Below are 24,388 nucleotides of genomic sequence, written 5' to 3'. Positions count from 1 at the left end.
TGGAGTTAGTAATAATCTGTGGAACAGTTGGAGGCAACACCAGGTTTTTTATAATTAAGGATACATTTCCTAAAATATAATCTTGTTTTTCCAACATGAAGCCAGCCTTAGAAAGGGGGAGAATAATTAAGGATTAGAAAGGGTTAAAAAAATCTCTAAGGAAACAAGACAACAAACTTGTTCTCTCAGGACACTGCGTCAGGAAGAATAGTCAAATGGGTAGGTTCCCAACCAGTGAGCTCCAAAGGCTCAACTTTCTTTGGCAGTATGCCCTAGCAGCCATTAAAGTTTTTCTGCACTATATTCCTTTCCTTTCCTTTCCACTATTTGGTGGCCTGGAGATATGTATTAATAAGAATACATTGAGTTGTAAGTAACAGAACACTCATTTAAAGTAGTTTATAGAATAAGGAACTTTCCATCTCACATAACAAGAAGCCTGGAGCTAAGAAGTTTCAGGATTGGTTACTATAGTTGCTCAGCAGTTTTCAGTTGCTTCTCTACAATTTTGACTTCCTTTTCGTAATCACAAGATAGCTACTGCAACTCTAGGCATCAAGCCTTCACATCACAATCCTCAAAAGCAGAAAGATGAGTTTTTCCTCACCTATTTCTTTTCAGGAGGAAAACCCTTTCCAGAAGTTCTCAGCAGATCTTTCTGATGTCTTAGTCTTGTATAAGACTCCATCAAGCTATCCAAGATAATGGATGATGGCATATCCATAGCTTGCCATAGTTAGACAGTTTCAGGGTGACTGTGTGTTTGATGCCTGGTCATTAAATAACTAGAGGATAATGCACCTACATGGCATTGGTTGTTTAGTCAAAATCATATCTGGAATCTGGACAGGATGTAGGTGATATGCCTGTGAAAGAAAGTTTTTGAAACAATGTAAAGTAATTATGCTGATTTTCCAGGTTGCCATATTTTAGGTTTTTTTTAATTAATTTATTTTTTTTAATTTTTTTTTCAACGTTTATTTATTTTTGGGACAGAGAGAGACAGAGCATGAACGGGGGAGGGGCAGAGAGAGAGGGAGGCACAGAATCGGAAACAGGCTCCAGGCTCTGAGCCATCAGCCCAGAGCCTGACGCGGGGCTCAAACTCATGGACCGCGAGATCGTGACCTGGCTGAAGTCGGACGCTTAACCGACTGCGCCACCCAGGCGCCCCACCATACTTTAGGTTTTAATAGTTAGTCTCTACAAATGGTTCTCTGACTGAGCCATGACTCTGAGTATTCATGCTCTGGTGTAGTCCCTACCCCTTGAATCTGGACTGGCCTTATAACTCTTACAACTTGCTTTTCTTCAATAGAATGTGACAGAAGTTACCCTGCATGGCTCCTGCATGAGCCTACATCATACAAAACCTTGCAGCTTCTGCATGGGATTCTTGAAATGTTCACTTTTGTGAAACTAGCTGCCATGCAATTAGTCTGACTACTCTGAGACTCTCACAGTGTGAAGAAGCTCAAGGTAGCCACATAGAGAGGCTACATGGAGAGACAGAAATTCCCAGCCAGGCTCTAGCATGCTAGTTACCCCAACCAGGCATGAAACATGTGATTGAAGAAGGCATCTTGGACTTCTAGACCATTAGGCCTTCAGATGATTCCAGTCCCAGATGCCATTTGACTGCAACCAGAAAAGTGATCTTAAGTAAAAACTTTCCATCAGAGCCCATTCAAAAGCAAATAATAGCTTTTTTGTTTAAGACACCAAATTTTGGGGCCTCCAAAGAGAGAGGGTTGTAGACAGACACTGTGGTCAATAATGTCCATCTCCCGATATTTATGACTTCATGGAATTCCCTTCCCTTGAGTGAGGGTGGGATCTGTGACTTGCTTCTAATCAACAGAATATGGCAAAGGTGATGAGATGTTTAGGTTATGTTTAGGTTATGTATAAATAAGACTCCATTGTAGCGTACTGAAGTGAGAGTTTCTTCTTTCTGGCTTAAAGAAGTGAGCAGTCTCACTGAGGAAGCCCACAAAGCAAGGAACTGCAGGATATCTCTCAGGATTGAGGTTGGCTTCTTCTGACAGCCAGAAAAAAACCAGGGTTGTCAGTCATACATCACAAGTAAATGAATTCTGCCACCCACCTAAAACACTTGGAAGCAGTTTCTTCCCCTGTCAACCCTCCAGATGATAACATGGTCCAGTTGACACCTTGGTTACAGTCATGTGAGACCCTGAGCAGAGAACCCAGGCAAGTTGGTCACAGACTCCTAAGCACAGAAGCTGTGAGATAGTAAATGTGTATTTACTATCTAAGTTTGTGTTAATTTGCTACACGGCAATATAAAACTAACACATGGAGTGAGTGTATTTTGCCTGAGAAAGGGATGTGAATTGAATGGCCCAAGGATGACCTGAAGTGGACAGTTTCCAAAGAGGGCTGCCATCAATTCCTCTTTGCACATTCATGCTGCTTCTCACATCAAAGGTGGAATCTAACTCCCTTCACTTGACTCTGGGCTGGGCTTACTCAGTTGTTGTGCTTTGACCAATAGAATGTGATAGAAATGATATTCTGAGACTTCAAGGCCATAAAAATGAGTCTTGAGGTTTCTTCCTAGGTCTTTTAGAACCCATACTCTTGTTAGACCTGAACCACTGTGTAGGATGTTTACCATGTTGGAAGAACCATGTATAGAGACCACATGGAGAGGCCAGATGTAGAGAATGTCCTGGCCATCTGAACTCTCTGCTGATGTCAGCCTTCCAGCCTTCCCTGATAAGGCACCAGACTGTGAGTGAAGACTTTTTGGACCCTTTAGGCCATAGTAGCTGTCATCTCAACACCAGTGAGTGACCCCAGATGATATCACGAAGAGCAGGACTGCCCAGAAGAACCCTGCTCAAACTACTGACACACACAACAAATTGCAGTTTGTTGCGTGCAGTAATCAGGCAAGATTTGGTTGGGTCTCTTCCAGGAAAGGTAGAATACCACCAATACTAACCTGAGGATATCTCCCATGGAGGTGGGGAGAGGGGGACTCAACAGCAGAACAATTATACCCATCACATCTTGTTGGGTAGAGTTGTATTACTTGCCTGTGCCAATCCTTCACTAACTATGGAATTAACTAAGAATGGAATTATGATGATTCAGATTAATCAACATGCACCTCCTGGTGCTCCGTTCCCTGAACACTTGCTGAATACTTTGTATGTTTGAAGTCAAACCATAATCTCTGCCATAATGATTACCTGCTGCCATACTCATAGTGCCAAGACCACAGATGATACTGATTTTGCCTCAACTATCTCCACTGCTTGCTGGCAGCTGAAGGCTATGTCCTTACCAGTGCTTACTGCTCTTCAGTGAGGTTCCTGGAGGAGCAGTTGACTTTTTAGGTGCTTACACTTTGCTTTGAGAACTTGGGACAAATTACCCCTGATCTGCATCTGAGGATTATTTAATGGTCTCAACTACTATCACATCAGCAGTGAGTCTTCTCACTAATAATTAGGACACAATGTGGGACAGAATCCAGATGCTCTTTAGCCCTCCTTCTATCCTAGAGTGAGGCATCCTTAAGGCTTGCCTCCCAGAGATTGAAGAATTTCCCTCTTGGTGAGAAGGAGGAGACCATTAAAAAAAATTCATTAGGATAAAAAATTCTCTTTGCCGTGGAACACCTAGGTGGTTCAGTCCGTTAACCATCTGACTTTGGCTCAGGTCATGATCTCATAATTCGTGAATTTGAGCCCTGCTTTGGGCTCTGTGCTGACAGCTTGGAGCCTGGAAGACTGCTTCGGATTCTGTGTCTCCCTCTCTCTCTGCCCCTCCCCTGCTTGTACTCTCTCTCTCTCTCAAAATAAACATTGTAAAAAATTTTTTTACCTTCTCTTTGTCATTCCTCTAAGGAGGTATAGCAAATTTTCTAATGCATAGGATTTGTGGTGCTTGACTGTATAATCCCTAGCATTCATCTGTTACCTGTATATATTAGGCTCATAGCCAGGCCCTTTACTAGTCATATAGGTACTAGAAGGAAGATGGAAAGCCGTTACTAGTTGAAATGGGCTCTGTTTGAGTTTGACATTTATGACAGCATCTTGAATATGTTAAACATGTTAGTATAAAAGGATAAAGTTTCTCTGGAATTAGAATGCTTAGAATTAAAGGGGCACCTAGATGGCTCAGTTGGTTAAGCATCCGACTTCGGCTCAAGTCATGATCTCATGGTTCATGGGTTCAAGCCCCACACTGGGCTCTATGCTGACAGCTCAGGGCCTGGAGCCTGCTTCAGATTCTGTGTTTCCCTCTGTCTTGGCCCCTCCCCCACTCTCTCTCTCTCTCAAAAATAAATAAACATTAAAAAAAAGATAGAATTAAAAATGAGGCCTATATTTTAACCTTGAGGCAATTTTGACATATTATAAGGATCAGACTAGTAGTCAGGAACTGGAAATTATCCATGGGCAGTCAAAGGTGTTTTATTACATCATCTAATTGAAGGAATAATGTATTACCTCATCTTTAGTGTTTTCTGTTATTCGAGATCCACTTTTTATTGAGCAAGTCTTTAGGAAATATCATAAAGAGAGTAGTGAGCACATATGCATTCTCAAATCCAGAGAGGAGAATGCTGAAAATAGAAGCCAAGGAAGACTTAAAGCTTTACATACTTTCCTCCCGGGTTTGATGCCACTAATGGAAAAACAGTGTTGTATGCATCGAGTGGAGATTCTAATTAGACAGCACAGCAATGATCCCAAGGCTCTGATCCTGGGGTTTCGTGAATTAGGAAACTCAGATTACCAGAGTGGAAAACTTTCTCAATAAATAGCTCTTCTAGCTTGAAAACTATTAGTCCAACTAAAAAAATTGGAAATTAAAAAGCAAAGGAGGTAGAGACAACATGTTTAGGCACACATGCTCTATTAGAGACAGAGGTACATCCAGGGCCCAGAACTCATACTTCTTTTTTTTTTTTAACGTTTATTTATTTTTGAGACAGAGAGAGACAGAGCATGAACAGGGGAGGGTCAGAGAGAGAGGGAGACACAGAATCTGAAACAGGCTCCAGGCTCTGAGCTGTCAGCACAGAGCCTGACGCAGGGCTCGAACTCACGGACCGCGAGATCATGACCTGAGTTGAAGTCGGACGCTTAACCGACTGAGCCACCCAGGCGCCCCTGGAACTCATACTTCTAATACTCATTTGCCTGAAGACAGAGAGCTATGTGATAGAAAATTACAAGAGTGAGGATATGATAAATACATGTCTTCAGTTATTTTGAAACCCTTTCCCTTTTCTACGAACACAGTCCAAAAAATCGCCGTAGTGTGATTTCATCAGTAGAATGGAATAATCCCAAAGTGAGGTGACAGATTTCAGGAAGTCCTTACAAGCTTCAGAGCTATCTCGTCACCTTCCAGTTCTGTTTCTAAAACTCTGTTGCTTTTGCCATGAATTCTAAAAAAGGAGACTGACACAATTTAGTATTATTCCAAAGAGAAACATGGTGGAAAACAGAGATCATAAGTTGTCCCATCTCCAATAGAGTTGGATTTTATAAGATCTAATGTAAAAAGTCACTACTTCTATTCTGCTTGTTTCCTAAACTGGAAAACTGGTATAAATCCTGAAGTAGAGGTAAGGTAAAAAGGAAAAATGGTCTCCACTTCTCCCTTGTATGCTTTCCCTACTACAATGCTTCTCTTTCAATCGTATTCACACACAAGTAACCATTTCATTAGTCTTTCAGTTTTGGTTACAAGCCCTGAGTCTGGATTTTGTGTCTTGTCTCTACTGCTGTGTCAGTCAGTGTGTAGAGTGGGACACAGACACTACCCTAGATATTTCAAGCAGAAAAAGAGTGCAAGAAATTTTGTTTACAAACTCTTTGCAAAGACCAAGTTTGGCATTTTTTTTTTTTAAAGTAAACAAGCATACAGCGCAACAATTGGACTCTTGGGCAAAATGAAAACTATATTCACACAGAAACCTGTATGAATGTTTACAGTAGCTTTATATGTAGCAGCCCCAAACTGGAAACAGCCCACGTATCCTTCAATAGGTAAGTGGCAAAACAAACTATGGTACATCTATACCATGAAATAATTCTCGACAATAAGAACACCAAACAAACTATTGATACACACATCTTGGATGCATCTCCAGGAGACTTAAACTGAGTGAAAAAAAAAAAAAAAACCAGTTCCCGATGATTACAAGCTGTATTATTCCATGTATGATACTTTTTGAAATGACAAAACTTTGGGGGTGTAGGACAGATTAGTTTCCAGGGATTAGGGGTGGTGATGTAAAAGGGCAACATGAGGCATCCATGTCAGAACTACTCAGTACTTTGACTTTGGTGGTTGATGAATGAACCAACATGTGTGATAAAAGGCATTGTATAAACACACACACTAACACAGACACATGCACAAATGAGTCAATGGGGGAAATCTGAATAAGACCAGTGAATTGTATAAATGTCAATATCTTGCTTATAATATTGCACTGCAATTTCTGAGGAGGTGACAAAGAGGGAAATTGGGTAAAGGGTAAATGGGATAACACTGTGTTATTTCTTACAAATATATTTGAATTGTACAATTATCTCAATAAAAACTTCAGTTAAAAACTTTTTTGGGTCATAGCGAGTCTTACATCTTTTGACATGAAATGCTGTTGCCAGGAACACTTAAACATCGTGCCTGGGGTCCTGCTTTGAAAAGCATTCACAGAATTACAAGCTGAAGTCAGGTCTTCAAACAGCATGCTAGCACTTTGCCGTCCACAGAAGGTGACTGACTTAATTGGCCCAAACACTGACAGCCTCTGGATTACTGATTGGAGGTCTTCAGCGAGTTGCATGTTCTTCTTCACCCATATAGAAAGGGAACAAATGGAGCAGTAGTACTATTAGAAAATAAACAAGAATCTTATTTCCATTTTCCCCCATAATTTAATAAAAAAGGCATGAAGGGAAAATTGGGATATTTCATTGGAAATAAAAGCAGTGTTCTGGATCAGTAATTACATAATAAACAAAAACAAAAACTTCTTTTGTAAGGGTGATAGTGCTTGGGTGGCTCAGTCAGTTAAGTGTCTGACTCTTGGTTTTGGCTCAGGTCATGATCTCACAGCTTGTGGGTTTGAGCTCCATGTCAGGCTCTGCACTATCAGTTCAGAGACTGCTTGGGATTCTCTCTCTCCCTCTTTCTCTGTCCCTCCCCCCTCTCAAAATAAAGAAATAAACTTTCAAAAACAAACAAACACTTCTTTGTAAGGGATGGAGGAACAGAAGCCAGGGAACCATCGCTGGGCTGTTGATGTCAAGGGCATACCACCATAGTTCCAAGCTAGAATTTAGGAAACTGCTGCTGCTGCCACCCTACTGGCTGTTGTACTCATGAAACTTGTGTGACTAGGCCCAAACTTGGGGTCTAGTTGCCAAAATTCAGTTTGACTAGAAGTAGAAAGATGGCCTTTGTTTTACCTCAACCTACCAGACAGAGGGGGAACACATCTGATTGCTGTGAACTCAATTTGCTTCCAAAATATCAGATGCAAAATGATCTGGGAAATGTGGGCTTTAACACTTCAATTTTTACAGATAGTAAATGGAATGGGGATTGAAAGGGTCAATCATGATATTTACCATAACCAGCCACTAGCTATGTGACCTTAGGCAAGTTTATTAACCTTTCTGGTCCCCATTTTCTATCAAACAGAGATCATTATAAATGAGATATAGCATAGTGCTTGGCACATCTTACTGCTCACTTAATACATTCTAGTCATTATCATTGGTTTTCTAACCTGATGTATGGTGAAAGAATATTACAAATGTTCCACAGGTTAAAAGCAAAGGAAAGAACGATTAAAACAGAAGAGATAGTTTGGAGGTGAAAGCAGAGGTCTTATTTTTGAATACTTCACGTCTACTCAATGTCAAGTAATAAAGATGTGAAAAAACTTATTCAGCATATTAAGTATTGAGTACTAAATATACTTATTAAGCATAGTAAGCATATTAATTATACTTATTAAGCATATTAAGTATTAAGTATAGAATGGTTGATGCTGTGAACCGAATTGAATCCTCCCAATATTCATATGGTAAAGCCCTAACTCACCATATGATGGTATTTGAAGACGGGGGCCTTTGGGAGGTAATTACATCATGAGGGTGAAGATCTCATGATGAGATTATTTCCCTTATAAGTAGAGACAGGAGAGAGATGATGTCTCTCTCTTCACCATGTAGGACACAGCAAGAAGATGGCCCTTGGTTATCCAGATGGAGAGCTCTCACCAGGAACCAAATCAGCCAGTGAATACCTCCTCTGAACTCAGAGCTATTACTATCCACTAAGTAGCACATCCTCCTCAGAGATTTGTTTTGAGTTGACAGGACTTGTTATGGGGTTGAATTGTGTCCTCCCCTCCCCTCAATTTTATGTTGCAGACAACCTCCCTGACAGTACTTTAGCACATGACTTAATTTAGAAATAGGGTCATGGCAGAGGTAGTTAAGCTAACATGAGGTCATATGGAGTGGGCCCTAATCCAGTATGAGTGGTGTCCTTATAAGAGAAAATTTAGACACAGATACATGTACAGGGAGAATGCTATGTGAACATGAAGATGGCCATAAAAAGCTAAAAGAGAAACTGTAGAGGAAACTAACCCTGACAATCCCTGATTTGGGATTTTCAGAATTGTGAGGAAATAAATTTGTATTATTTAAGCCACCCAGTCTGTGGTACTTGTTGTGGCAGTCCCAGGAAACCAACATACAGCCCTACCACCTTTCTTCAGAGAAGTTTTCTAGGGAAATATCCTTCACTTTTCAACCTTTCACTGTGTCTCAGAACTACCATTTCCCTCAATATTTTGTAATTATTTTATTTATAGGACCTACAACATCATCAATTTTCTATGGGTCTTCTATTGTTATACTTCTACTGTCATACTAGAAAAGGCAAATGTTCAGTATTCAGTGGTGTGATAGGAGGTCTCACAGCTGTAGGATAAACTTGGTAGGTCCTCTCTGAGTAACCATTTTTTTTCAGCAATTTTGGGGAAAATGTTAAATAATGTATTTGAAAGTATATTTATATTAAAACAAACATGTTTTCAAGATAATTTAGTAGATTTCAAAGACATTTCTTGCTTATAGTAAGTTCCCCTAAAGGAAAGTGTTCACTATTTTGTGCATCAGGGCCTCTTCATTAACCATTCAGAGGCAGCCTTCTACTATTGCATGTAATACACATTTATTCAGTTCTATGTATAGAATGGACAGATGAGGGACAAAGTGTGAAACCAAAGACAAGTCTATCTATAAAGATAAGGAGTATTCCTGAGGAGCTTAGGGGACAAACAGATTTTAATTTTAATTTTTTTTAACGTTTATTTTTGAGGGAGAGAACAGAACATGAGGGGCAGGGGCAGAGACAGAGAGGGAAACACAGAATCTGAAACAGGCCCCAGGCTCTGAGCTGTCAGCACAGAGCCTGATGCGGGGCTCCAACTCAGGAACGGGGAGATCATGACCTGAGCCAAAGTTGGACGCTCGACTGACTGAGCCACCCAGCTGCCCCAAACAGATTTTTATTTTAAACCTGAGTTTTTCTGATTTGGGGATTTGAGGTCTGTAATAACTTGCATGATAGGTTGGGGACTCTCTAGTCACTCACTTTGTGATTTGGAGTGATGATCCGAGGTGATTTACTGCAGAGAGGAATAGCTGCAGATAAGCAGAGCAGTGGAGACAGGGAAGTTTTTGTCTCTTCTGTGGATTCCAGCCAACTGCTTAGGTACACACACCTGCTGCCCTCCCAGTGTGTGAGTCACCTCTGCTCTTCTCTCTGCCCAATGTGTGGCTGCCATATGGAAGCCAATTCAGCAGACATCAAGCTAGGACCCCACCTTGCATTTGAATTGTTATTTTTTTGAAATTGGCCATGTCTAGGTTTATAGGACCTTGCAGTCTTTTCAACATTTCCTTAAGTTGCACATGAGTGAGGCCAGACTTACTTGTACTCTGCCAGACCTCTGAACTAGAATACTTTGAATCCAGTTACTTGGAACTTTGTGCCTGGTTCCAAGCTTCAGGGAAATATGAGAAGAGCCAGAAAGCCAGGATACAGGTGAGATTAGTCTTAACTCACATCTGTGACACCATTTAGGGTCCTTGTAACGCTAGTGCTTTCAGTACACATAAAACCAAACTCATCAAAAGGCGCTGCAACAGGTTTCCATAAATTATTTATCAAAGCTAATGGCCCCAGGCCCTGTGACGCCTAGATTTGGAATTCAAGGCTTTCTCCTCACTTAAAGGTCAGTCCATACTTTCTCTCAGCATCCTCTGGAACTATTAGCATTCCTGGGAGATTCAGAGGGGCGGAGGACAAGAGATAGGGGTTCCAAGGAGGGTAAGATGGTGAAGTCTAGGCCACTGGCGGCCCGACCTCTCCACGCCAGGCCTTGCCAAGGGACTGGCCAGGCGTAAAGACCTGGTAACAGTTCCCTTCCTGAAGCTGCCTATCACACCCGGACAGAGCAGACACAGCCCAACTGCCAGCCGGCCCCTCCGGGGCCCACCCCACCCCCGGAGCCCGCGCGGCCAGCAGCGGAGGGGGCGTGGCGTGGCGCTGCGGCCGTCGGCGGGGGGCGGGGCCTGCCGTGGGCGCAGCGGGAGCGTCGCGGGCTGACGCGAATGACGCGGCGCCCGCCAGGCCGCAGCCCCGCCGCCCGGCAGTGGGGCCCGCCTCGGCCCGCCCCCGGCCCTCCCCGCCCGGCCTCCCCAGCGCCCCTGTCAGATTGTGGCGGCGGGCCGCGCGTTGCGCTAGTTCCTTGCAGCCTGGGCGAGGAGACTTGCGCGCGGGCACACCCCCACGTCCCTTAGGCGCCGCTGCCTCCGCTCCACTGGCCTCCGCTCCGCCCAGCCTTCTGCCGCACGCCCGTAGCGACATGGCACACGCGGCGGTACGCTGCCCCAGCGCTCGGGGCTCCGGGGACGGCGAGATGGGCAAGCCCAGGAAGGTGGCGCTCATCACTGGCATCACGGGCCAGGTGAGTGCCGAGGAGGGGGTTTGAACCGGGCCTGCTGCTGCCGGGGCACATGTACGCCTTGCCCCGCGCTCGGGGCTGCCCGCGTTTCCAGGAACAGCCTTCTGGGCATCCCGGAAGGTTTCCGATGTGGCTTGTCGTAGAGCTCGGAGACAAGATGTGTCTTGTGGAGAGTGTCCTGGATACATTGGATGCTTCTAGGCTTACCTTGGGGGCGTGGGGGCGTGTGTTCTACTTGGGATGTGGTCCTCAAACCTGAGCAAGATTACGCTGTCTCACCTGTCCTGCCGGCGACTGGAGCGCTTGTTTTTCCAAGCCCTCTAGGGTGCACTTCCAATTCAGTTCTTTAGAGATCCTAGTGCTGGAGGAGGGAAAGGGACTGGTTTTCCGTGAGAGAGAGAGAGAGAGAGAGAGAGAGTGTGTGTGTGTGTGTGTGTGTGTGTGGAGTCAACTTGCTGTATTTCCGTGTAAGGGCCAAGGCCACTTACCTGCTAATGTTTGGGAAGCAGGGGAGTTCTTGCTCTTTTCGTTCCCCCCAACCAGATTTCCAGACGAAAAGACAAAATAAAAGAAAGTAGTGCCGTGGGGCCACAGACCAGGAAATGTTTTTGTTTGGGGAGTACACCTCACAAAACCTTTTTAAGTACACAAACTCCTGAAATTCATGTTAACACATTTGAAGTGTATGTGACAGACTGGTCCAAAAGTTAGGCTAGGGTTCTATTTTCAAATAAAAGGAGTTCCTTGAGTGAGATAATCATGAGGAGCTGTCCTGCATGTTGGAACCCCCATATGCAGACTAAGCGTGACTGTTCCTGACAGTCATCTCTTAGAGATGTTGCAACAGGTAGGACCCGACCACTGTATCTAACCAGACTGTGCTGTGTGAGATTCATTGGTGATGGAATAATTTTGCTCATGTATTTTTGTAGATAGTATTTCTGGAGATTTCCTGGTAGTGGCTAATATTACTCTGTAATGAAGATGATAATAATAGCTAATAAATGTTGTGTTTATTATGTATCGATCACTTGACTAATATTAACTCATTTAGTTTTTACAAGTACTCTTTGAAGGGGATTTTTTTTTTTAACCTTCACTTTACCGATGTGGAAAGTGAGGCATGGGGGTTTGATTTGCTGAAATCAAACAACTAGAAGTGTCTAATTCGGATTCAAACTCTTTTCACAAAGCACTCTAGCATTAGAAAAGAAGTTGGAATTGGCCAGATGTAGAGTCAAAGAATATTAGACAATTTTAACTACTGGATATCTGATTAGTTTCTAATTATTCATGTATCTTACTTTGTTTAAGGTAATTACGGTAAACAACTGTTTGAAAACTGGTTGAAGAGGTGTGTAGGACAAGGATTTGAGGTTGAGGAAGTGAACCATTAAATTAGTCAAGGGCCCATATGCTTCCAGGTCACAGCCTACATACTTTTTTTTCCTCTCTAATGGTGAGGACTCTTCCAATTTCTTATACTAGATCTGAAGGTCAAATGTTTACTAAGGTTATATGAACTCTTGAAGGTAGAGATTTTTTTTTTTTTTTTTTAGTACCATTAAGAAATTAGTTAAGCTGTTAATGTAACTCTGTTGGTATGGCTTATACCAATTTGAGTGACCAACACTGTGAATCAATGCAGGTTAGAAATAAAACCTTGTTGAGAGCTTTGAACACAGTCATCTGGTTAGTACTGAGTGACAAGGGAGGAGCAGAAGTGGCCCCCACTGTAGTTTGTCCTGTAGGCTGCCACAGGGGAGTCTTTCTTATACATGTGTTCAGCATGGTATGCCCTGGCCAGACACTTTTGGTTCATCACTTCATTTCTGACTTTAAACTCCTGCTTGAGTTTCAGGCTCCTTTTACTCTCAGCACCAGCATTTTAAGCTTTCCTCCAACATTCACCCTCTGCATTATTCCTTTCCATGTTGGGTTGTTGTGTTGGCTTCCATAGCCCCTGGCACAATGTTGAACTCTGTATTGCCATGTAAGTCCTTGTTAATGGAATTTAATGCCCTGCTATACTTTGCATTTATCTTCTAGGACAGTGACTCCCTACCTGGGTATTAAGGAACTCCAGAGGACTATGGAGTTAATACCAGAGGTCTGAAAATCTATACGTTATTATTCATTTTAAAAATAATATTCAGTGAGAGCTTACTGAGCCACTCTGCAAACATTTTATATCCCTACCTTAGAGGCAGATACAATTTTTATTCCCAATTTACACCTACTTAAGTAAGGTTAAGAATGTTCCCTGGGAATGCACATCCAATGAGTGTCAGAGCTGAGATTTGAACCGAGAAGTTGCTTAGACCCATTTTGTTAACACACTTCTGTGGTAAGCTACACACAATTAAAATACAGTTCTGTGTGTGTGTGTGTGTGTGTGTGTGTGTGTGTTAGAGAGTGAGGGAGAAAGAGAGATTGTTTTACTCTAAGAAGTCTCAGATTCAAGAAGATGAGGCAGACACCATTGCCCTTAGGGCATTCGTGTCATTGTGCCATGATGGGCTCTTAAATGGGTTGTCCCAAATTCCCACTTGAGAATGAATACAGATAGCCATGGTGCCCTGTCTGCTATTTATCATCTCTAGTATTTATCATCAGGCTTCATAGTCTAGCTTCAGCCCTCCTGCATATTCTTAATACAGTAGTTGTGAATCATTTTCTCAAGTTTTTACCTCATTAAATCACCTTAAAGAAAAACAGGCTCTGGCTTTGCATTGCTGCCTCTAGGCCCTCTATCAGTCATCCCCAAAGCTCACCTCCATTGATTGTCTTAATTGTGCTTGTGGTTCTTTACTACATATATGGGTGGAACTGTTCTTGCTGTTGTGTGAATACTGTCTCTTTGTACCTCGTTGGAGTCATTTTGTGGCTGAATGCCCTCACACGTTGTACTCCTTTTCACTCTCCTAAAAGCCTCTGTGCACTCCAAGTAATCCTGCCAAATGTAGCCATTCCATGAACTTTCTTTGTGTTTACATATATGCACCCCCCCCCCCATTGGCTTTATAGGTAATTTACATATCTTGGTTCTTTGGTTGGTGAACTGCTTCAAGATAGAAACCTTTTCAGCATGTTATCTCCCACATAGTTTTAGTTAGTGGGCTTTCAAAAATGTTGACTTACTCTTCTCATTAACAACACATCTTTGTTCCGTGTCTGCAAGGTACAATGCTTGTTTTGATGCTGGTGGGAGTATAAAGATATTTAAATTTACTCATTGCCCACTGGGATTTCACAGTCTTTGAAGAACTTAAGACAATGCACATGAAAAAAGTAGTGTTGTACAAGTATGTTAGGGGCCAAATGAGTGGTTTATCTAACCTCAGGATTCTGGGAGAAGTTGTTGAATGCTAGAAATAGCAGGGACTATATTGGGGTGAACAGCATGCATAGGAGTGCAGAGAGGGGAGGGTTTGGGGACAGTGAGCACAGATACAATAATAACAGAGGGAATTTAACTTATAAATTAGTTATACTCTTGCTCATTTCCAAAAAGATTCTGAGGTGGCATCAATAAAAAAACACATCATTGGACCATCATAAAAAGAATGAAAAGAAAAAAAGCCCCAGCACCCCAAAACCAAAAAACAGGAGTCTGCAGTGAAGGCAATAGAAAGGTGGAGGTAGTGTACCAAAACCCAAAACTAAGAGGTGGCTGCTGTCAAGGTGGACATAAGATTCAACTTTGAGGTTCCTTATAGTCAAGACAAAGTGATAGGTGAATGATAGGTGAGTGAAACTTTTTATTAGTATTACACTCTTAGAGAAATAACTTAAAAAAAATGTTTATTTATTTTGAGAGAGAGAGAGGGAGGGAGCATGTGCACAAGCAGGGGAGGGGCACAGAGAGAGAGGGAAAGAGAGAATCCCAAGTAAGCTCTGCACTGTCCGCACAGAGCCTGATGTGGGGCTTGATGTCACGAACCGTGAGATCATAACCTGAGCCGAAGTCAAGAGTCAGCTGCTTAACCAACTCAACCACCCAGGTGCCCCTAGAGAAACAACTTTTAAACAACAGAACAACATGATGCACAATATGCTTGATAGTAGTTTTTTAAAGAAGACACTCATCTTCCTGGGACACTTTTATTACTCCCTATTGGATGACAAAGGCACACTTTTTTGATAGAGGCTTAGATAATTGAATGGTTAGTGTTTGTGAATTTTTCCCTTTTTTAAACATATACTTTTCTAACATCTGTTATTTCAAGCTGGTCCCTGCCAAGAGAGCAGGCAAGTTGGAGCTGTAGATTACTTTGTCAGGTATGTTGATTGTCAGTTTAATGTTGGTGTTTTAAAAGTGGAAGAATTTGACATGGTGAGGTCCTTCTCACTTGTAAGTTGGTCTAGATTTTCTTTGGGAAGTGGTTTAGATCTGGCCAAACACTTAAGCAAGTACCTATTCAAGGTTCCAGATTTCTGCATCATGACAGATGGAAGAGAAACCATTTATCTTTAAATAGTCAAGAGGAGTTAACTTGTCTGTGTTTGGAAGACAACAAAGAAACTTTTGGTCCCTTTGGGTTATCAAGGTCAGATTCTTTAAGTCATATTTTGTTTCAGAATTTTTTTTTATGGCTTATTTTTTATTTTCACTGATTTTGTTTCATTTGAGCATACTCTAGCTTCCATGAAACAATCCTGGTCTTTAAAGAAAACACGTTAAATGGATAACCTAATTCCCTGGACTCGGGTGGCTTTTGCAGGCTTCCTTTTCTTCATTGAAGGGTTAATTTAGCACATTAAAAAATAATAATTGAGAATTGGCAGGAAGTACCATTCTCCCCACAATTTTCCTTAACTCTTTTTAATTAATGCTTCAATTGAATTATAATAGATGAAGGGGATACTACCTCTTTTGGTTTTACTTTCTGATGCATATTCAGTTTCTCACAAATTTCTACATTCCAATATAGGTATCAGAATCATCACTTATGGAGATGGAGATTTTATTTATTTATTTATTTATTTATTTATTTATTTATTTATTTAATATGAAATGTATTGTCAAACTGGTTAACATACAACACCCAGTGCTCATCCCAACAGGTGCCCTCCTCAATACCCCTCACCCACCTTCCCCTCCCTCCCATCCCCCCATCAACCTTCAGTTTATTCTCAGTTTTTAAGAGTCTCTTATGGTTTGGCTCCCTCCCTCTCTAACTTTTTCTTTCCTTCCCCTCCCCCATGGTCTTCTGTTAAGTTTCTTAGGATCCACATAAGAGTGAAAACATATGGTATCTGTCTTTCTCTGTATGACTTACTTCACTTAGCATCACACTCTCCAGTTCCATCCACGTTGCTACAAAAGGCCATATTTCATTCTTTCTCATTGCCACGTAGTACTCCATTGTGTATATAAACCACAACTTCTTTATCCATTCATCAGTTGATGGACATTTAGGCTCTTTTCATAATTTGGCTATTGTTGAAAGTGCTGCTATAAACATTGGGGTACAAGTGCCCCTATGCATCAGTACTCCTGTGTCCCTTGGGTAAATCCCTAGCAGTGATTGCTGGGTCATAGGGTAGATCTGTTTTTAATTTTTTGAGGAACCTCCACACTTTTCCAGAGCAGCTGCACCAGTTTGCATTCCCACCAACAGCAAGAGGGTTCCCGTTTTTCCACATCCTCTCCAGCATCTATAGTCTCCGGATTTGTTCATTTTAGCCACTCTGACTGGTGTGAGGTGGTATCTGAGTGTGGTTTTGATTTGTATTTCCCTGATGAGGAGCGACGTTGAGCATCTTTTCATGTGCCTGTTGGCCGTCTGGATGTCTTCTTTAGAGAAGTATCTATTCATGTTTTCTGCCCATTTTTTCACTGGATTATTATTTTTTTGGGTGTGGAGTTTGGGGAGTTCTTTATAGATTTTGGATACTAGCCCTTTGTCCGATATGTCATTTGCAAATATCTTTTCCCATTCCGTTGGTTGCCTTTTAGTTTTGTTGATTGTTTCCTTTGCAGTGCAGAAGCTTTTTATCTTGATGAGGTCCCAATAGTTCATTTTTGCTTTTAATTCCCTTGCCTTTGGAAATATATCAAGTAAGAAATTGCTGTGGCTGAGGTCAGAGAGGTTTTTTCCTGCTTTCTCCTCTAGGGAGATTTAGTGAAATGTGATAATGTCTGTTAAAACTAGCCCATTTGATTGGTAATGGCTACATGGAATCCTGGAGCCAAGGCTTTTTCCAGTGCAGGGGAGAGGCCCATGATTGGTTAGTGATGTCTGCCTGGGAGAGGGAGTGACAGCATGCATGCTATGTCTTTACAGGATTGCGACTCCTTGAGAATAGGAAAAAAGTGTCTTAGTCATTTATCCCCTGTGAGGTACTCAAAATTAAATTAATTAAATTAATCTTTAGTTGTTTATTGTCTTGCAGAAGACTTGCCTGGAAATTGCAGATGATTGTAGAAATAAGAATAAAATGTTAATGATGTATTCCTTTTTGGTTGGGTAGAAGCAAGACATCGTCAGGGTACTGGGCAGATTGGGATAGTATATAGTTGACAAATTGCAGTTTAGGAGGTGAAATGATTTATTATAACTTAAGGTTTAAAGGACATGGAATATGTTCATTTCAGGGAAAAAAGGTAACATGCCCAGTTTTGTGTGATAGATTTCCTACTGTTTTTGTATTCATATTTACCACTAAATTTGAAATATACTCCTGTGGTATACGTGTTGGGATTTTAGAGCTACAGTTAAATACCATTATTGTGTAGAGGAGGAAAGGAGACTGAGAAAATATGATTTCCCCAGGTCACACAGAAAATTAGTGCTCGTGTTGATTAGCACCCTGGACTCTTGTGTTTCTATTATGTTAGGACTCATCAACATTGTCTTCTGCTAACAAGAAAGGGAGACTGCTTTAAGCTAGGAATATTAGAGTAGAAACTATATGTAGTAATATTATAGTGTTCTAGGAAGTTGAATAATAATAAATATACATGTGAAGAGTAATCAAATCTGTTGTGATATGTAAGGTAAAGGTAACTTTATGTAACATTTAACATCTTATATTAACAAAATATTTTCATTCTGCAAAAATTGTGAGGCTTAGGGTAATTAAATAGGAATCTTTAGTATGGGATCTATAAAGGAAAATTAACAAGATTATAGGGACTAAATAAAGAAAGGTTAACTTTAGACAACACATTCTTTCAATTTTTTTATTTGAATATAATTGACATGCAATGTTACATTAGTTTCAGGTGTATAACATAGTGATTAAACTTGTCTATACTTTATGGTATGTTGACCTCAAGTGTAACTACCATCTGTCACCATACAACATTATTACAGTACCATTGACTGTATTCCCTGTGCTGTGCCTTTTATTCCTGTGGGTTACTTACTTCATAACTGGAAGCCTGTATGTCCCACTCTCCTTCACCCATTTTGCCCATTCTCCCATCTCCTTCCCTCTAGCAATCATCAATTAGTTTCCTGTATCTACAGATCTGATTCTGCTTTTTGTTTGTTTATTCATTTGTTCTGTTTTTTAGATTCCACATATGAGTGAAATCATATGGAATTTGTCTTTCTCAGTCTGACTTCTTTCATTTAGGATTATACTCTCTAGGTCCACCCATATTGTCACAAATGGTAAGTTCTTATCCTTTTTTAATGGCTGTGTAATATTCCTGTGTGTGTGTATGTATGTATGTACTATATCTTCCTTATCCACTAGGACACTAGGATACTAGTGTCCTCCATGGACACTAGGTTGCTTCCATATCTTGGCTATTGTCAATAATGCAATAAACATAGGGGTGCACATATCTTTTCAAATTAGTGTCTTTGTTTTCTTTGGGTAAGTACCCAGTAGTGGAATTATTAGATCATATGCTATTTCTATTTTGAAGAACCTTCATGCAGTTTTCCACAGTGGCTGTATCAATTTACATTTACAACAACAGTGCAAAAGGCTTCTTTTTTGTCCACATCCTCACCAACACTTGCTATTTCTTGTCTTTTTAATTCTAGCCATTCTGACAGGTGTAAAGAGATATCTCACTGTGGTTTTGATTTGCATTTCCGTGATGATTAGTGATGTTGAACATCTTTTTATGTTGGACAACACATTCTTTAGAGACCTTAGACATTCACTATTCATTCAAGGTCATATGCTGTCCTGAGCTGGTCAGTGCCTCCAAACTTAGTGCTACCTTATCTACTCATGACATGGGAAAACCCAGTGCTGCACATCTCCATGTTTGGCCTCTGGACTCCAAGGCTGAAATGAGAGTGGCTTTTATTAGTTACTGACTTGATTTCTGGATGAACTGAAAGTACACTTAAGTGTCTTTGTGATCCTCAACGACTCTTTAAGGTGTAGAGTTCTCAACTTGCCTGTTGAAGCAGCCTTTCCTGAACTTTTGTGAGACAAAAGTTACCACTAAAGAAGAATTATATGGTTGTGATTGTATGTAAAGAATCAGGTTTAAGGAGTGAGGCAAAATGTTTGCCTTCTGGATATTTAGTAGATAATTATTGGGGATAGGGTACAGAAAAAAATTACTGACATTGATAGAATGATTACTGTGTGCCATGCAGTGTACCAGGCATCTTTACAGATTATCTCTTTTAACCCCAGGTGGTATGAATTTTTACTGTCCACCTTGTATTAAACAAGGAAACCGAGACTTGGAGAATTTCAAAATGACCTAAGAACCCTTAATGCACTAGTTTTTTTCCCTCAGGACCTTCTTTCCTGCATTATCAGACTAGCTCTGTTGGGGCAGTTTGTCAATTAACTGCAGAAGTTCACTGCTCTCAACTTGTTTTTAAAGGCTGCTATATAATTTGATTGGTGCCTTACCATGCTCCTTAGGTGATGTTAACATTAGCAGTGTGTGTGTGTCTTAGTGGAAGTATGGAAGGGGGGTAGGGAAATGGAGGTCAAGCACTATGTTCTCTGAGTCCTTTTGAAGGGTTCTTGTGGCTCATTTCCCCAGTGTTCTTTTCAGTTCTCTAAGGGGTTTTTACAGTAAGAGATGAAAATACTTCTCCCTGCTCATGAACTTTCCTCTTCCAGGGGAGAGCCAGGAGCCAGTAGTCAATTAATAGGATCCTCAGAAACAGGTAGGTCTCTGGGGCTCCAGTGTGGGTGATGGGCTGTCTGGATGAAAATTGTGGCTGGAGAGCTTATACATAAGCTCTGATGGTCTGAGTTTTCAGTGTGGTGGAGAGAGGCAGGTGAGAGGCTGAGATGCTTGCTTGTGCGGCTGCTACGAATTGTTCCCAAGGATTCTTCTACCTGCACATGGATCAGAGAGTTACAGCTCCCAGTTAACTTGTTGTGCCCTTAGATACATTTTTTTTTCTTTCTCTGATGCTACTTTTTGTTTCTATAAACTGGGGTTTGTCCTTGATGTCAAGGTCCAGATTATATTTTCCTTAGACTCAGAAGTCTTCTAGATTCTTGTAGCCTGTTATGAACAAACATGGTCTAAGCCTGAAAATAGTTTTGCCTGCAAAATGATTTTAGCAAGTACTTTTGATTTGATGTTTCTTCTGGTGAGTTAGTTTAATCTGAAGAGATGCTTCCTTGACTTGAGAGTAGCCTCCCCTCTTCTCTCTTCCAATAGAATTGCATTTGGGCTACTAGCAATTCTCCTATTTCATACCTCTTCTAAATTTCCAGGTAGTAATTTTTTTCATGCTTAATTTATCTCTCCTCCCAGAGGCAATTACATTTTGGTGTGAATCTGTTTAGTAATAGAAGTATTGTTAGTCGTAATTAATGCATTCACCAAACGTTTGAGTGCCAAATATGTGTCAAGTACTAGGGATATAACAGTGAACAAAACGACAAAAATGAGCATCCTTATAACATTGATGATGTTCTAGATGGTGTTGATAATTATGGTAATTATAATAATTAGCACGTATTGCACATTTACTTTCTGCCAGGCACTGTTCAAAGTTATTATATTTATTACTGAAGCAACTGAGCACTCCTGTGATGCAGTTTTCTTATTATCCCCAATGAATACAGAAGTTAAATATATTATCCAAAAGTGGGTCCAGTCATTTTTTGCAGAGTGACATCTGAAATGTAAATCCCATTAATTTTTTTCTATTAAGTTTGTAATTGGTATCAACATATAAATTCCAAGGAGAGATACATAAATTGTATATCAGATTTGAAAAACAAAGCATATTTAAGAGTTTTTTGCAGTTGGCAGTTGTGGAAAGGTGGGTTATAGTAGTAAAATAAGCCTGCACTAACCACTCACTACATTAGATACCTTTTATTTTATTAGCTGTGTCATGTGGGTCATATCTTAGTTCTTTGGAGGACCTGTATTGATGAGTAATCTTGTAAACTCTCTGCAGGCTGGGGCTCTGTCTTGGAGTAAGTGGAAGAGAATTAGTTAGATTTTTAGCCCAACTTGGGTTTGAATTACTGATTAGTTGCTTATGGGCTGCATGGCTTTGGGCAAGTTTTAACCTTTGCTGTTGGGTTAATAGAGTAATTCTACCAAGTAGAAAATAATTCTTGCACATAATAGGGACTTTTGCCCCATTATTAGAATGTACCTTCTCTTCACAGTGTTAAGAAGATAATAAAAGATTTCTTGAATTTAAGGAAAGAAAGTTGAATGAAGAGTATATTAATATTTAGCTTTGCTTTGCACGAGTCTATTATCAGTGGAAGAAAGTTCCATAGCATTTCGAATCAACCACAAGACTGTAAAGTACTGGAGGTGAGGAGATTTGACATCACTAAGTCTTACAGACTGATTATATAAGCAGATCTGGGAGCCAGTCTTATCTTCCTGTGTAAGAGGATTGCAGGCAGTGGACTGCACTCTGAATCTTCCTTACTGTGATTGTGGTCCTGGAATGAAAGGTTGGCATAATTGGAAATGAGAAAGATGTGTTGAGTGCTTTCCTACTTTGATCAAAGATTGTTATGTGGTGGAAACGTATTTTAGTCTTTACATGTAACTAATTGATTACCTGAGGAAAGAACATGGAACTGAGAATCAGAAGCTGGGTTTTAACACCACCTTTATTTTATAGCCTTAATTTTTTCTGAGCCTGTTTCTTAATCCTTATTGCAAAGATGCTTTGGTCATCTCTCAAGTCTATTCAGAGTGTAAAGTGCTATGACTTTAGGATTGAACCCTAAAGGTGGTTCAGTGAGTTAAGTGTCCAGCTCTTGATTTCAACTCAGGTCATGGTCTCATAGTTCGTGAGTTTGAGCCCCGCATTGGAAGGCAGAGTCCCACATCATCCAGAAAGAGCCTGCTTGGGATTGTCTCTCTCCCTCTGTACCTCTCTCTTTCTCTCTCTCCTCCCAAAAATAAATAAATAGGAATTTGTAAGGTTAAAGTGAAAAATCTGAGCTGTCCTTTTTAGGTTATACCTAATTAAGTGGTTTTTTTATGAGAATGGACTTTTAAATTCCTGTTATTTATTATATATATTTTGAGCTTAGCATTTAATAGTTGAGGTTTTATTCATTCAGTAAATATTTGCTGAGATTTATTCTGTGTTGAAGTAGGTATTGGAGAAAAAGGCACCAGCAAGATAAATATGATTTTGTCTTTAAGAAGCTGATAGTCTGGTGAGCAACAAGCAATTTTACAGCATGTTAAGTAGTATGATAGTAATAAATAAGTCACAGAATCACATGAAGATCCTTTCTTAAATAAAAATGCTCTATTTTTTTTTTAACGTTTATTTATTTTTGAGACACAGAGAGACAGAGCATGAACAGGGAAGGGGCAGAGAGAGAGGGAGACACAGAATCTGAAACAGGCTCCAGGCTCTGAGCTGTCAGCACAGAGCCCGACGCGGGGCTCGAACTCATGGACTGAGAGATCGTGACCTGGCTGAAGTCGGACGCTTAACCGACTGCGCCACCCAGGCGCCCCTTAAATAAAAATGCTCTAAAGTATCATTGGGGCACCTGGGTGGCTGGGTCGGTTAAGTGTCGGACTCTTGGTTTTGGCTCAGGTCATGATCTCGCAGTTCATGGGTTTGAACCCTGCATTGGGCTCTGTGCTGACAGTGTGGAGCCTGCTTGGGATTCTCTCTTTCTCTCTCTCTCTCTCTGCCCCTCCCCACTCACACATGCGCATGCGTGCTGTCTCTCTCTCAAATTAAAAATTCTCTAACGTATCATTAATTCAGTAGATTTATTGATTGAGCATCTCTTCCTCGGAAATTTCTGGTTATAAATGCTGTTGTATTAACAGGGTTAATTGTGAGGCCTTCTTGTGGAAAGCTGAGCTGCCTAAGCTCATATACTACTGTATTCTTCTTTTTGACATAGAACTCTTTTGCATAGTCTTATATTCAGTGAAGAATGGTTAAAGATGTTACTGTTTTGACACTCATTTTTCTGTCTTAGAAGCTGTATTTCCAGCTTTTAACAAGGGCAGAGGTGTTTGGGTTTGATGAACTGAGTGGTGACGAGGCAGAGACACTGATGTGACAGAAAGAGCTCGGCCTTGGGTGAGCTTGAAACCTGGGCTCAAATCCTGCTTTGAAAAAAGTACATATAGAAATGTCTGCCACTTATTGGCTGAGTGTCCCTAAGTAAGTTACTTAATAACCTTGAACCTTAGTTTCCTCTCTAAAATGCAGTTAATTATACCCACATTACAAATCAATGTGTGGATTACATATGATTATAATAATACCTCACACAGTGCCCAACACAGTTTCTGAAATGACAGTGCTTATTTATCACGCATAATAAATAATTCATTATGTATAATTATGTGTAATAAGTTCACAAGATTGGGAGGTGTGAGAGAAGGATAGATAAGTGTTTTCAGAATACAGTTTGTTGTAGATAATACAGAATGAATTTGAGTAGTAAAACAATGGATGCAGGAAGACCTGCTAGGAACCTCTTGTAATTATGAGGATATAGATACAAACAATGTTGGTTGTGGAGAAGAAAAGGGAACCAAAGGGACAGTAGGACTTTGTGATGAGTTAGATATAGAGAATGTAACAAGGGCAGGAGTTGGAGATCTCAAGGATATTTTAATTTTGGAGACTGGCTGGATGGTATTACCATGGCCAGAAATGCAGTCATGGGGAAAGAAAGCCAACTTCTGGGGAAGATACTGAATTCAGTTTTGTTCTTCTTGAATCTGAGGTGAGAGCATGACATTCAAGTTCAAATAACCTGTCATCTATTTAAAATATAAGTCTGGGATGCAAGTGAGAGATCATGGCCACATAGTCTCTTAGAACAACCTGGACAGCAGTTGTGGAGTGGGAAAGCCGTAGATGTGTCCATGCTACTCTATGGTACTCTTTGTTAGTCCTCTTGCTCATCCCCCAG

The 24,388-nt window shown here is 40.7% G+C and overlaps 1 protein-coding gene across 1 annotated transcript in view; it reads left to right on the top strand.

The window, feature by feature from the left end:
* Nucleotides 1-10,703: 10,703 nt before the first annotated feature.
* Nucleotides 10,704-24,388, top strand: part of GMDS (GDP-mannose 4,6-dehydratase) — a 625,677-nt gene continuing 611,992 nt past the window's right edge. The window contains exon 1 of the mRNA XM_027040165.2: nucleotides 10,704-11,056. Coding sequence (XP_026895966.1) covers nucleotides 10,955-11,056 — 102 coding nt within the window. The 5' untranslated portion in view covers nucleotides 10,704-10,954. The remainder of the gene's footprint in view (nucleotides 11,057-24,388) is intronic.

Source organism: Acinonyx jubatus, chromosome B2 (genome assembly GCF_027475565.1).
Source record: "Acinonyx jubatus isolate Ajub_Pintada_27869175 chromosome B2, VMU_Ajub_asm_v1.0, whole genome shotgun sequence".
In the NCBI taxonomy this organism is placed as follows: domain Eukaryota; kingdom Metazoa; phylum Chordata; class Mammalia; order Carnivora; family Felidae; genus Acinonyx; species Acinonyx jubatus.
The sequence above is the reverse complement of the archived record's forward strand: the minus strand, read 5'-3'. Positions and strand labels throughout refer to the sequence as shown.